Source organism: Bos taurus, chromosome 12 (genome assembly GCF_002263795.3).
Source record: "Bos taurus isolate L1 Dominette 01449 registration number 42190680 breed Hereford chromosome 12, ARS-UCD2.0, whole genome shotgun sequence".
Taxonomy (NCBI): domain Eukaryota; kingdom Metazoa; phylum Chordata; class Mammalia; order Artiodactyla; family Bovidae; genus Bos; species Bos taurus.
The window spans coordinates 15768363-15782624 of record NC_037339.1 but is presented as its reverse complement, the minus strand read 5'-3'; the positions used below and the strand labels follow the sequence as shown (position 1 = coordinate 15782624).

The window sequence follows — 14262 nt, the reverse complement described above, 5'->3', positions numbered from 1 at the left end:
GACTACAGCCCACCAGGCTCCTCTGTCTATGGGATTCTGCAGGCAAGAATACTAGAGTGGGTAGCTGTTCCCTTCTCCAGGGGATCCTCCTGACCCAGGGAACGAACCAGGGTTTCCTGCACTGCAGGCAGATTCTTTACCAGCTGAGCTACCAGGGAACCTGCAAGTGCTCAAAACAGGGGGAAAAAAAAAAAAAAACAAAACACATAAAAACCACAAAAGAATGTAGAGCAGCCCATGTGGTTAGGCCCCAGCCTCCTCAGGTCTTTATTACTTCTCTGAATTGACCAGGCCGCTCATTCTGCTCTTGCACTGGGCACCAGCTGGTAGGGGCAGGCCAGGCGCCCATGGGGAAGGTGGGCGTTATGTGGTGGGGGCGCCCCAGCCCGGTGCCTCTGTGCGCCTGGGGAGGGGGGAGCCTCAGACCCTGCTGGGCTTCTTGGGGTCCTTGCTTTTGGCCGGCATGAAGGCGTACAGCTCCTCGATGAGCATCTCCATCCGGGCGGTGACCTCGGTCACCGTGTCGATGACCAGCTTCTGCTGCAGCTTCAGCTTGTTGTTCTCCCACAGCGCCTTGTTCTCCTCCTGGAAGAGCCTGTGTTCCTCGCGCAGCGCATGCAGGGCCCGGTTCTCCTCCTGCAGGAGCCGGTTCTCATCGCGGAGGACCTGCAGGCTCTGGTTCTCCTCCCGCAGGGCCTGCAGCGCCTGGTTCATCTCCCGCAGCAGCTCCAGGGACTGGCTGCCGTCGGGGAGGCCCGGGCCCCCCTTGCCCACCTCCTCCCCGGGCTGCGCGGACAGGGTGCTCACCATCTCCCGCAGGGCCCGGAGGGTCTTGGAGTCGTCCGGCGGGGCCGGGAGGCCCTTGGGCTCCTCGAAGGGGGAGGGGAGACCGGGGCCCGGGTCCGGCAGCAGCCCGTGGGGTTCCTCGTGGGGCGAGGAGATGGGCTTGATCTCCTCGGTCGAGGCGGCCTTCTCGTCGGGCTGGGCCCAGTAGGCCTTCCTCTGCTCCAGCAGCTGCTGCAGGGCCCGGTTCTCCTCGCGGAGGAGCTGCAGGGTGCTGTTCTCCCGGCCGCGGTGCGCCTGCAGCGCCGTCTCCTTCTTCATCGCCTCCAGGGACGAGGCGTTGTCTTTGTGCAGCAGCGGCGAAGAGGCCCGGCTGTCGTCGCGGCCCAGCGCGGCCTGGTGCTCCTCCCAGAAGACCTGCAGGATCTTGTTCTCCTTGCGGAGCATGCGGTTCTCCTCGCGCAGCGCCCTGTTCTCCTCGCGCAGAGTCTTGTTCTCCTGCAGCAGGCACTCCTTGGCCAGCCTCTTGTGGTGCAGCTTGTGGTGGAAGGAAGAGGACGGGGAGAAGTAGGGCGACTGCAGCCGGCAGTTCTCGCTGACCCAGCGCCCGTCCTGGAAGACAAACATCTCGTCGCTGAGCTGCACCCGCGGCGGGTTGTAATCCAGCTCCAGGTCCGCCTGCGATGTGGGGCGCTCCATGGGGTCCAGGGGCACCGACGAGAAGCGGTTGAGTGGGTAGGAGTGCTGGCTGACCACCCGACGGCTCAGCCTGGGCAGGGCGGCCTGCCGGGCACAGCGAGGGGTGGGGTACAAGTTGTGGAGCCTCAGGAAGGGCTCGGCTGTGCCCCTCTGCAGGAAAGAACAGGGAAGCCCAGGGTTAGCAAAGAGAGGCTGACTGCACCCGAGGCCGGCTGGCCACGTAAGAGGCCCGAGACCCCACAAGAAACCCCGTCTGGGAGTCTGGACCAGCCACCGTGGGTGCTTTTGCACTTGGCCCCGTTATTCGCGGAGGCTCTATTCTATGGTGGTGGTTTAGTCGCTCAGTCGCTGACTCTTGTGACCCCGTGGACTACAGCCTGCCAGGCTCTTCTGTCCATGGGACTCTGCAGGCAAGAATACTGGAGTGGGTTGCCATTCCCTTCTCCAGCTTCTATTCTATAATGTCCTAGCAAATACAGAATTAGCTAATACTGAACCAGGACTCAGGGGAGACACACAGCATTAGGTCCTGCCAACCTCCAGCGGGCCACATTTTCCTCAACTGATCAATAGGGAACTTTTTATTCTGTTGAAAGACACCTTATTTAAAATGCATTTTGATTCATTAACCTTGAACTTGGGGCCAACAGCACTGTAACTCATGCGGGAAGGAAGCTTACCTAACACAGGTGTTTTCTCCATAAGGGATATCACTGCCTTCTCGTGCTAAACTACCGCACAATTGCACTCATCTCACATGCTAGTAAAGTAATGCTCAAAATTCTCCAAGCCAGGTTTCAGCAATACGTGAACCGTGAACTTCCTAATGTTCAAGCTGGTTTTAGAAAAGGCAGAGGAACCAGAGATCAAATTGCCAACATCCGCTGGATCATCAAAAAAGCAAGAGAGTCCCAGAAAAACATCTATTTCTGCTTTATTGACTATGCCAAAGCCTTTGACTGTGTGGATCACAATAAACTGGAAAATTCTGAAAGAGATGGAAATACCAGACCACCTGACCTGCCTCTTCAGAAATTTGTATGCAGGTCAGGAAGCAACAGTTAGAACTGGACATGGAACAACAGACTGCTTCCAAATAGGAAAAGGAGTACGTCAAGGCTGTATATTGTCACCCTGCTTATTTAACTTATATGCAGAGTACATCATGAGAAACGCTGGACTGGAAGAAACACAAGCTGGAATCAAGATTGCCGGGAGAAATATCAATAACCTCAGATATGCAGATGACACCACCTTTATGGCAGAAAGTGAAGAGGAACTCAAAAGCCTCTTGATGAAAGTGAAAGTGGAGAGTGAAAAAGTTGGCTTAAAGCTCAACATTCAGAAAACGAAGGTCATGGCATCCGGTCCCACCACTTCATGGGAAATAGATAGGGAAACAGTGGAAACAGTGTCAGATTTTATTTTGGGGGGCTCCACAATCACTGCAGATGGTGACTGCAGCCATGAAATTAAAAGACACTTGAAGGAAAGTTATGTCCAACCTAGATAGCATATTCAAAAGCAGAGACATTACTTTGCCAACAAAGGTTCATCTAGTCAAAGCTATGGTTTTTCCTGTGGTCATGTATGGATGTGAGAGTTGGACTGTGAAGAAGGCTGAGTGCCAAAGAATTGATGCTTTTGAACTGTGGTGTTGGAGAAGACTCTTGAGAGTCCCTTGGACTGCAAGGAGATCCAACCAGTCCATTCTGAAGGAGATCAGCCCTGGGATTTCTTTGGAAGGAATGATACTAAAGCTGGAACTCCAGTACTTTGGCCACCTCATGCAAAGAGTTGACTCATTGGAAAAGACTCTGATGCTGGGAGGGATTGGGGGCAGGGGGAGAAGGGGATGACAGAGGATGAGATGGCTGGATGGCATCACTGACTCGATGGATGTGAGTCTGGGTGAAGTCTGGGAGTTGGTGATGGACAAGGAGGCCTGGCGTGCTGCAATTCATGGGGTTGCAAAGAGTCAGACACGACTGAGCGACTGAACTGAACTGAACTGAAGACAGCACTTCAGCAGTATGCTTGAGGGCCATTTTAGAAAGTGAGATCACCAACAAAGAGTACAAGAGTGTGAAAACAGTGACACGAAACAAACTGTGGAAAGGACACTGTTTTATAGTCAGAGCTGAAACAAGAAGATGCCTAAAATGGAAACGTGTGCATCAGGTAACTCAAATCATTCACCCTTCTGTGAGTGTCCATAGTAAACCACAAAAGTGCCACAGTGTTGATTTGGAGGTTGCAAACTAATTTCAATGAAAAAAATTTAGGCAGATTCACAAACATGGAATCTGTGAATAAGAAGAATCAACAATATAGCATGGAGGTTTTAAAGGCATTAATGTTGGGAGTCAACCACCTCTGAGTCCTGACCCGGTTATCTGATCAGTTACAAGAATATGGACAAGTTCTGTGAGTTACCATGCTTTCAAACTGGAGCAACTGCACCTACTGCCTTGCTGCAAAGAAATACTTCAGAATTAAGAGATAATGTATGAAAGCACTAAGCTGGGGCTCTCACACACTTCTGTCATCCTGCAGAAGAATAAACATCATCCTCCTGCTACCCCAGGTGGACCCACAACTGGCATCACCCTAACAGTCACTCAAGTTATCCAAGACGGCAGTGCCGTTGCTAAGTCCCACCTTCTCCCTGGCCCTATTCGGGCTCATCCTTCACTCTTCCCTACCCCTGAGTTTGTCCTGATAGCAGCTCCTTAAATACCGACACACACAGTGCTAGGCTCAAAACAGAGTCCTGCTGATAATTTTGGAAAGGAAAGGCACCGCCACAGTCGTGTCACTAACCACGGGAGCTGAACATGTGGTAGTGAAGACATCAAAGGAGGCCAAGGGATTCCTAAGGGGGAATTCATGAGGGTGGCCGTGCACCTCGAAACCACCCCATAAAAAGAGGATCAGAGTCACAGAGCTTACCTCCGACAAGCCAGGAGCGGTCGCACCTTTCAATACAGAGTCATCTCAGTGTGTTTTAAATGCAGATTTTGGAGCCTCTGCTTACAAGACTGATTCCATCTGGTTTTCTAACCAGCTCCCTTGGGCAATTCTGGCTTCCAGTGGTCAGAACTGCTCTGAGGGTTGCAGTGTTCATCACTCAGTTGAGGCCAACTCTTTGCAACCCCATAGACTGTAGCCCACCAGGCTCCTCTGTCCATGGAATTCTCTGAGGGTTATACCAGGGCTAAACTAGGCCCAGAGGTCAAGACAGGGATCACACAGATGCTTATCCTAGTTCTCTTGCTGATAGCATGAAACTAGAGAACTCGTTCACCTTCTCTGAGACCCAGATTTTCACTAGTACAAAAGAGAGTCAGACTCTGTGATCTTAAAAGCACCTTCCAACATTGAAAGTCAGCAAATGGTACCTGTAAAATGGAAATAATACCATGTGCCCTGCTTAGTTCACAGCACTGTTATGAGGACTGAAAAGAGATAATGAATGCAAAAGTGTTTTTAAAACTGCCAGGTGCCATAGAAATGTAAGGTATTGTTATCGAGAAAAGGAGATTTCACTAATGGGGGAATTCTGAGATGATTCATAAAGCAATGAACAGGGATGCCTCCTGGAGAAGAGGTAACAATTGCAGCAATGAATTTAAATAAAAATAAGATCACGGGAGCTGCTTCTAAATACACCAAAAGCATTTCATCCAAGTACATCGCAATGCTCTCCAAATATTAATTTCTCATTTCTTAGGTTATTTTCACAATTTTACAAATAGATAAGATAGAAAACAAGTCAGGTTATTTGCATTATATATATTGATATATATATATATATATAAGTATATAGAGAGATATATAATTTGTACAGTGTATAAAGTTGTATAAAATTCTTTAAGACCTAAAGAGCTAGATAAATAGAAGGCACAGTTCTATGCTATTAACTTTGCAATAAGCACATGTCATTAACTTTGTAAGGATGTGCTTAATCTTCCAGAGAGCAAGGGTGCAGGGACATTCTATGATCAGCACATTATTTACTTTAATAAATCCAGCTTCAGTAGTTTTCATCTTTCTCAACTGGAGAAGCACCCTGGCTCTTGGGGCTGAACCTGTGATCTGCATGAATCCCACTGTGAAGAGCCCAGACCATTTCTTGTAAATTGAAGGTGCCTTGATCCCAGAGTGAATAAGGAGTCAGAGGTCATCTTCATCCTCAAAGGGTGAGGCAATAGAGGGCTCCATCTCAGCAGTAACATCCTGCTCTCGAGGATGTTATTATGGAAAATGTAGTTTTAGTCAATGATTTATATTTCCATCATGAGAAGGAAAGGGAAGTTTTGTGCTAGACCCTGGGCTGAGTGATCCATCCACTGAATTCCTTTAATCCTCACAACACTGATTTAATAAGGTGTTACTATTATTCCCGTTTTACAGATGGATAGACTGAAACTCAGAGAAGTTAAATAACCAGCACAAGTTCCACTTACTCAGTCACAAATCCAGTTCTGGCTCCCTGAACTTATTTATGTGAAGCACACATATGGGAAATCTCCATGAATTTAGCAAAGGGCTTTCAGTACTTGGGGACTTTTTATTATGGAAAATTTCAAATGTACACAAAAAGAGAGAGGATAGTCTAGTACATCTCCATGTATCCATCGCCCAGCTTCAGCAGTTATCAACTCAAGGTCACACTTGTTTCATCTGTAACATCATCCAATTTCAGAACCACTCTTCTGCCACTGGGTTATTTCAAAGCATAGACATGGTGTTGTTTTATCCATAAATAAGTCAATGTGCATTTTTTAAACAAAACCAAATACCATTATCTTCCCTTTAAAATTTAACAGTGATCCTTTAATGTCAACAAATACTGATTCAAATTTTCCCAACTGTCTCATTTCTTTTTTACAATTGACTTTTATCAGAAAGACACTCTTTTTGATCCAACTGAACAACCAAAGAGAAATCACTGGTGCTTTATACCTATTCACAGTATCCTTTATGACCTTAAAATTATCCACTTAGTCAGCTGCCTGCATTTTATATCCACATCCTGAACTGGATAGCTGAGGGATTTCCAACTATCCCCTCAACATAAAGGCACTAAGTAGAAAGCTTAACACAGGGGTGGCAGATCCCTAGTAGTGGACAGTCTGGGTATTTGGGCCCTTGTCCTTATGCACGCCATTGTGTGGCCTCAGTCACATCCTCTCACGCTCTGACCTTGGTCTTCACTTCTGTGTGATGGAAAGGTCAGTGGCATTATCTCTAAACACCCTCTTGTCTAACTTTCTCTGGTGCAAGGGATTTAAGTTTGTAAACTGGCATTGCCGTGACCCCAGCAGTCCTCTTTTATCAACCTGGCTTACATCGAGTCCCCTTCCTTACGTGACCAACACTTCCCAAGCAGACCCTGTACTGTCTGTTTCATGCCTGGTAACCTAATCCAGAAAACACTGATGGACTAATAGTTCTTTACCTTCTTAACCAAGAGAACAAACCCTCCTCATATAACTAAGTCTTTCTATTCTTCCTCTTCTCCCACACAGGACCCAGAAGGTGGCCAAGTCTAGCATAGTTTCATGGCCTAGTTTCTTAGATAAAACACTTATTTAAAAAATGTGATAGTCATGCATTTATTTTAATGGGTATTAGGAAAATATACCTATTTTAATCAAACCCACAATCCTATGGATAGGATTAGGATGAGCCAAAATAGAGCAACTCCTCTTCTCTTTCTGAAAATGAGAGGATGTAAAGAAAAAAAACAAATATACAGGCATTTCAGATATACCAAGAATCATGCTTAAACTCTGGGAAGATGCTGAACCAAGACAATTCCCATATTTCCCTGATTCCAATCAGACCTAACTGGACCTAGGCCGCAGAGGAAAGCTGTTTCTTGGCCTGGTGCAAACTCCTCACCCTAATCAATTCCTACTTTAAACATTCTTGCACCAAATCTTCCTCCACATTTATGTCAATGAATCAACTAACACTAATTGGGCATTTGTTCTCAGACCTGCCCTCAGGGAACTTCCAGTCAATTTGAAAATCAATGCATTAGCACCAACTATTTCTTGGTGTAAAACCTTTAATTCTGATAGGAAAGTACGGGGCACAGAGGACTCGACGTCATGAAACTAAAGAGAGTCTCGGCTCTGTGCTGTAAGTTCATGGCCTTTACAAAAGCACTTGACTTCTCTGCCTCAGTTTCCGTATCTAGAAAATGTGGGCGCTAGCGTGATTCAGAGACACCCTCTATGTTTGTGCAAGCTGTACAATGTCCAACTCTAGAGAATGCCAGTCACAACTGGTGTTGCAGTGCAGAACCTGTGCAACCATCCATAGCCATTTGACTAACATCTGCCCTGTTTGTTTCAGAGGTTTTGTTGAGCTCAAAAATAAAAGGAGAATATGTGACATCTTCTTTGTTTATAGGGAGCTTCAGACATGCAAGAATGGTGACTGTGCATTCAGAAGAGAAGATGCTTAGCATTTCCTTCAATTGTATAGAACAAGGTAAAGGGAGTAACACGGAATGACTACCATGTGATGATATGCTAACTGATTTCCATATTTATACGTAACATCTTACTGAAAAGAGCTACCATGGGTCTACTGAAGCTCACACAGCCAGCAAAGATTTATAACCAGGATATCTGACTCCAAACTGCATGCTCACTCTAGCTCTTCACAACGCTCCGATATTTTATTCTGCACGTATTATGTTTTCATTACTTTGCAGTGGCTTTAATACGTCCTGTCCCATCTTATCCCCAGATGAATAAACTGTCATTCTCTTAGCACAGTCACCTGCCCCTTACTCTTTTGACATCCCTAGTTCTGGAAATCAGACCAACACGTTTCACACACAGTGGCGGTATAATGAGTCCTTGCCAATGCACTCATCAACCAAAGCTCACTGAAGGGTGAGGAGGAGATATTAGGTTGACTACACAACACTGTCGGAGAAGGCAGTGGCACCCCACTCCAGTACTCTCGCCTGGAAACTCCCATGGATGGAGGAGCCTGGTGGGCTGCAGTCCATGGGGTCGAGAAGAGTCGGACTCGACTTCACTTTCACTTTCATGCATTGGAGAAGGAAAGGGCAACCCACTCCAGTGTTCTTGCCTGGAGAATCCCAGGGACAGGGAAGCCTGGTGGGCTGCCATCCATGGGGTCGCACAGAGTCGGACACGACTGAATCGAGTTAGCAGCAGCACACAGCACTGTTACATCATACTATTTTGGGCCCTCCAAAGTGGTGATCTCGTTCGCCTTAATATTTTTAGTCTATTTGGTAAAGCCATATCCACATTTCAATTCACATTTTAAATTGCAGAGCAGTTGCATCACAGGGCTTCCACCCACACCCACCTACATAGCCCTTAAAAGAAGCTGCCCTCTGTGCACAAGCTTGCTGGTTGTCCATGTCACCATCTTGAACCTATAATCCAATGAGGGTAGAGGCCTCAAATTCCCAATAGCTTTGGGTTTAAAAGTCCCACTTTGGCTGCTCCTGTGAAAGTCATTTAGCTTCTCTGAAAGTGACCTCAGTGTAGCTGCTCTGTCTACTGCCAGGGGTTACTGTGAGAGGCCAAGAAAGTGGTTACTAAGGTGTCATCAAGACCAAACAGAGGGCCAGTTCTCCTGGTAAAGCTTAACCATTCCCGGCCTAAAACACTAGAGCAAATCCTAACCGTCTTTCTTTATGAAAGAACTTGACAAAAAGTGAGCGTCTGCAAGCTCTCAAGATACTTGAGGTACCAAATCCCAGACCCCCTTAGCTGACGTCTGAAGCCAGCTCCTCAGTAGGTCTCCTCAACCAGTGGTATCACAGGCTTGGTTTCATGGGCCAAACTAATCTGCCCTTGGGGTCACTGAGCCCTAAACCAGAGGTCTGGGCCAATTAAAAGCCCCTGGAACACCCCTCAAAGTTCTCCTCAACCTCGGAGGTGGGGTCTCCAGCAGCATGACCCAAACCCCCAGCACAGCCTGGCCCGGTTTCCAAGAAAGAAAAGACAGTTTCTTCCTTGACATGTAGGACATGCCCTCGTAGGTGGGAGAGGAGAAGCAGGGGGCTTCTTCATGGAAGAACGGGATACAGGAAGGAAGCAGAAGGGGAGACGAGTGGCCGTGGGGCTCATCACACCTTCCATCGGGTCACCTTTGTTAGGAAGGTGACCCACAGACGCTGCCCTCCGGAGCAAAGTGCTCCCGGCTGTGACCTAAGGAAGGTGCATCAGTGCTAAGGATGCAGGAAGGGCCCTGGGTACCGAGAGCTCCCGCTCAGATGCCTGAATCCCGCCTGTGGTTGAGCTCCATCCTTAGCATCAGGCCTGGGCTTCCCTGGTGGCTCAGACGGTAAAGAATCTGCCGCAATGCAGGAGACCCGGGTTCCATCCCTGAGTCAGGAAGATCCCCTGGAGAAGGGAATGGCAACCCACTCCAGTAGTCTTGCCCGGACAATCCCGTAGACAGAGGAGCCTGGTGTGCTAAGGTCCGTGGGGTTGCTGCTGCTGCAGCTGCTACTAAGTCGCTTCAGTCGTGTCCGACTCTGTGCGACCCCATTGACGGGCAGCCCACCAGGCTCCTCTGTCCCTGGGATTCTCCAGGCAAGAACACTGGAGTGGATTGCCATTTCCTTCTCCAAAGCACGAAAGTGAAAAGTGAAAGTGAAGTCGCTGAGTCGTGTCCGACTCTTAGCAACCCCATGGACTGCAGCCTACCAGGCTCCTCTGTCCATGGGATTTTCCAGGCAAGAGTATTGGAGTGGGGTGCCATTGCCTTCTCCGAAGGTCCATGGGGTTGCCGAGTAGCAAACATGACTGAGCGACTAACACTTTCATTTTTCACTCTTTATCCTTCTCCCCAGCATCCCTTTTTAAAATACATGTGGTCCTGGAAGGAAAATGTATGAAATCACCAACTACATGCTCCGGTCAGATCACCAGCCTCGTGTGTGGCAAATGGAGACCACATAGGAGGGATGGCGGCTGGAAATGGGGGTAGGGCTAAGGGCAGAGGGGAGGTGATGAGACCAAAGCGTATTTCTGAATGTAAGGGGTGTCTAAGGAACAGGACCTTCGGGGATGGAGCTTTCGAGGTTGCTGGCCTCCCATCTGAAGAGTTGGGAACAGAACTGGACACTACTCGCCAGTTTAGTTGCCAGGCACTGAGATTCTCTGCACTTACAGAGAAGTATGGTCACCACAGACCAGAAGAGATGTCCGAATGCCCTCAGCAGACTCCAAGTCTGTTGACCAGGTTTTTTTTAAAGCCCTGCTTTTGCCAGCATTACTGAGGGTTATGGTCAGAGAACATTCAGGCCTCTGGGGTTACGTTTCAAGCCTGGGGAAGCTGAGACCCAGAATATGCTGGAAGGAAAGGCAGCTGCTGCTGCTGCTGCTAAGTGGCTTCAGTCGTGTCCGACTCCATGTGACCCCATAGATGGCAGCCCACCAGGCTCCCCCGTCCCTGGGATTCTCCAAATCTGCCACTAATTTTCAGATCAGGTGACAAGGCTGAGTATCATGATCATATGCTTAAATCAACTCCACTCCTGAGTGCCATGAGAAAGTCAATGTTGGTTTTAATAAATGCTAACAGATAAGAGGATAACTCGCAGGTCAGTGTAATTGATTTTGATAGAATCCTAACACTAACAGCAAAGAGGCTAAAGATGTCCTCTCTCGTCATACGTGGTGGTTTTAGCTAATTGTTTAACACAGAATCTTCTGAATCTTCCTCCTAACACTTTTTCAAACTGGCAGAGCTACAGGCATTGTCAGCCATAGATTCCATAGCTTCTTAAGAACAAACCCAAACAAAGGGGATTGAGAAACGGCGACAGGGAGGGACAAGGCGGGGCCCTGGAGGGGCGATAGGACCCCATTCTGACCTGGGGAGGAGCCTTCACTAACAATCTCGCAGGAAACAGTGCCTTCGAGATTCACAGAGAGCGCTCACAGGGAAACGGGAATGCTGGGGAGAACTGAACCGTTATGTACAAAAGGAACCGAGGGGCAAGGGAGGTGGGGGGCAGCGTGCAGAGAACTTGGGAAGGAAGTAACTTGGGAAGGCTGGCAAGTTAATGCGCTGGAGAGAAACAGATTAGAAAACACAAATATTTACTGTGAGGAAGGAAAACTGGAAATCAGTAAGACCCGAAAAGACCTAAGGGTGATAACAAATAGAGAATCATAGACATTTGCAATGCAAATGAGAAGCGTTCAGGCAGGGTTGGGAGCTAGTGGGCGGTGGGGAGGGCAGAGGCACTTTCTGGAGACACAGAGCTGCTCCTGCAATTCCTTCTTGAAACCAATGGACTCAGTCTCAGAACCAGAACGAAGCAGAATGTGGCAGATTCGTGCAGGGAGCTCCGGGGCTTGGCAGTTATGATGGGGGGCGGGGAGGCACCCTCTCCTAAAAGCCAGGGAAGAAGCAGGCGGCATGTGCCCAGCTTGTGGCAGAGGACGTGGGCACTGACCTGGCTTCAAGCCTCTAACTCCAGCTCCGCCATTACTAGTGGCCTTGCTGCGGTTCCCAGTTCCCGGTCCTTTACAATCTCTCCCTCGCTCTGCACCGCCCAGGGCCCCATCGTGACCAAACCAGCGCTCGGTCAGTCTCCTTTCCTCCCCGTGTTACTCAGATCAATCCTTCCCCTGCCACCAGCCGTAAGCCTCTCCTTTGGGGAGGTCCAGTCAGCACACTGATCCCTCTCACAGCCTGCTCAGATCATCTAAATGCACTGTTGCCCCTTTACCCCCAGAGAGAAGGAAACGGCAACCCACTCCAGTACTCTTGCCTGGAGAATCCCGTGGACAGAGGAGCCTGGTGGGGCTACAGTCCATGGGGTCGCAAAGAGTCGGACATGACTGAGTGACTGAGCACACTTCCCCCAGAGTGTGCCCAGCGCATCCTGGCAGGGGTCTGGAGCCTGACTCAGGACTTGTGCCCCTCCGGTTGTACCCTTGAGGCTCATCTGCCTGTGTGTGGCACAGGCAGCAGGCTGTCCTCTAATTTCATGCCTCCAAGACCCCACTGGGGAGTCAACCCTCTTCCCACACATCCCTGGACAGATCTTTCAGATCGTTACCTCTGCGTTGGATTCCTCCACCCTACATTTCAGCCCCTCTGGCTGCACCGCCATGATCTTCCACCAGGGCCTTAGGTGACTCTGGAGAAGCAAGGCTGCCCCCTTTGTGACATAGCAGTAGAAACAATCCAATCAGGAGGACCCTCCCAGGAAACGGCTGCTTAGCAGGAGGAGAACTGAGAATGTCCAGCCTGTCACCTGTTCGCTGGCCTCCATTCTGACCCCCTCAGGCTCATCCCCCTTATGCTCTGTCTCTGGTACACGGCAGGCCCTAATTTTCCTGGCCCCTCCACAGGACCCCATACCCCTTGGTCCATGCCCGGGTTCATAGGTTCAGTCCTATGCCCTTGATCCCAAGTCCCAGTTCTAATTCTCTCCCCATAAGTCCAGAGTAGTTGCACAACGTGCGTGTGTGCTAAGTCACTTCAGTCGTGTCCGACTCTTTGCAACCCTCTGGACTGTAGCCCGTTAGGCTCCTCTGTCCATGGGATTCTCCAGGCAAGAATACTGGAGTGGGTTGCCATTTCCTCCTCCAGGGGATCTTCCCCACCCAGGGATCGAATCCACGTCTCACGGCTCTCGCATTGGCAGGCGGATTCTTTACCACTAGCGCCCCCTGGTGGTAAAGAAGCTCCAAACGATCTAATTTTGAAAAGACTGTCACAGAAACTTGTAGCGGTCAGGCTGGACGGTCTTATCAGATCACTGAACCCACCTCCTCATTTGACGGGAAACCCAAGACCTCGAGTGACTAAGTGGCCTGCCCCCGGCACACAGCTGGCTGGCAGCTGACCTACAGCTAGAATCTGAGGCCCTGGCTACCATTGTCCTGCAGTATCTTGCTAGAGCTTGGAAAGAGGGGGGTTATTCCGGCCAAAACTGAGAGGTTACAGCCTTCTGTGTTCATCCCTACCTGAGGTAGAACCACATTGATGGGAATTTCTAGGCTTTCAGATCTGGTATCTCTTTTTCTTGTAAAATTTGGCCTCGAGTGCTGTGGAAAAGAGAACATAGGCAGATTTCTGTTTTCCAGCCCATCGTCTGAGCCTCAGCTGCTCAACTGTGAAACACAGGACTTCCTACTATCCACTTCTCCCCTCCTGTTAATTATGTACGTTAGGAGAATGTGAAGATGGTATCTGATAAAATGCTTCATCAATCTCTGAACAGAAATTAAGACACGTCTTACAGTTGATGACAGAGCCTTCTGAAAGTCTTTAGCTACTGCCTTTTCTCATTACTATTCCTAGCTCAAGGAAAAAGCCATACCAATGTTAGGTGCCAGGTATAGGTCCTGTGCAGAAGCTGGTCACCAAAACACTCAGAACATTCCAGAGGTGACATCACAAAACAATACGGTCTTTCTCAAGGCTCATGGTCTCTCTCTGAGCATCGAAGGTGGGAATGAGGGGTCTGCTGGCCAGGCATCTGGTTGTGCCCACGTGGCCGGTCAGGGTCGGTGTGACACACAATAGCCCAAACACTGGACCCCTGTTTGGTCATCCTGGCTGACATTTGCATCTCCACTGCCAGGCTGGACTGAGACCCCTTTCCTCTCTCCAGAGGCGGCATTTTCTACTTGGATTACTCAAGAAGGAAGAAATCCAAATTGAACTCTTCCCAGACCAAGAGAAAAACAAATGGAGTCTGAGATGTTTTCTGACACCAACCCATTCTTCAATTCTCTGACACCC

At 49.0% G+C, this 14262-nt stretch overlaps 1 protein-coding gene across 4 annotated transcripts; it reads right to left on the bottom strand.

Annotated features, from left to right (window-relative positions):
• Nucleotides 1-238: 238 nt before the first annotated feature.
• CBY2 (chibby family member 2) lies at nt 239-13993 on the bottom strand. 4 transcript variants are annotated; one of them, XM_005213679.5, is made up of 3 exons: nt 13838-13993; nt 13482-13562; nt 239-1632 (listed from the first exon to the last, which is right to left on the bottom strand). In XM_005213679.5, exons 1-3 carry the CDS (start codon nt 13910-13912, stop codon nt 421-423), a joined length of 1368 nt encoding a protein of 455 aa, XP_005213736.1. In that variant the 5' UTR covers nt 13913-13993; the 3' UTR covers nt 239-420. The 4 variants fall into 4 exon arrangements, with proteins under 4 accessions (XP_005213736.1, XP_005213737.1, XP_059748121.1 ...); XM_005213680.5 differs by lacking the exon at nt 13482-13562; XM_059892138.1 differs by lacking the exons at nt 13482-13562; nt 13838-13993 and adding an exon at nt 4435-4586.
• Between the last annotated feature and the right edge of the window lie 269 nt (nt 13994-14262).

Excerpts from the sequence above, each read along its gene's own strand:
- CBY2 (XM_005213679.5), bottom strand. The coding sequence starts at position 13,912 with ATGTCACCTCTGGAATGTTCTGAGTGTTTTGGTGACCAGCTTCTGCAC. Across the intron at positions 13,563-13,837 it reads ATACCTGGCACCTAACATTG|CACTCGAGGCCAAATTTTAC; the intron begins GTATGGCTTTTT and ends TCTTTTCCACAG. Across the intron at positions 1,633-13,481 it reads TCAATGTGGTTCTACCTCAG|AGGGGCACAGCCGAGCCCTT; the intron begins GTAGGGATGAAC and ends TCTTTCCTGCAG.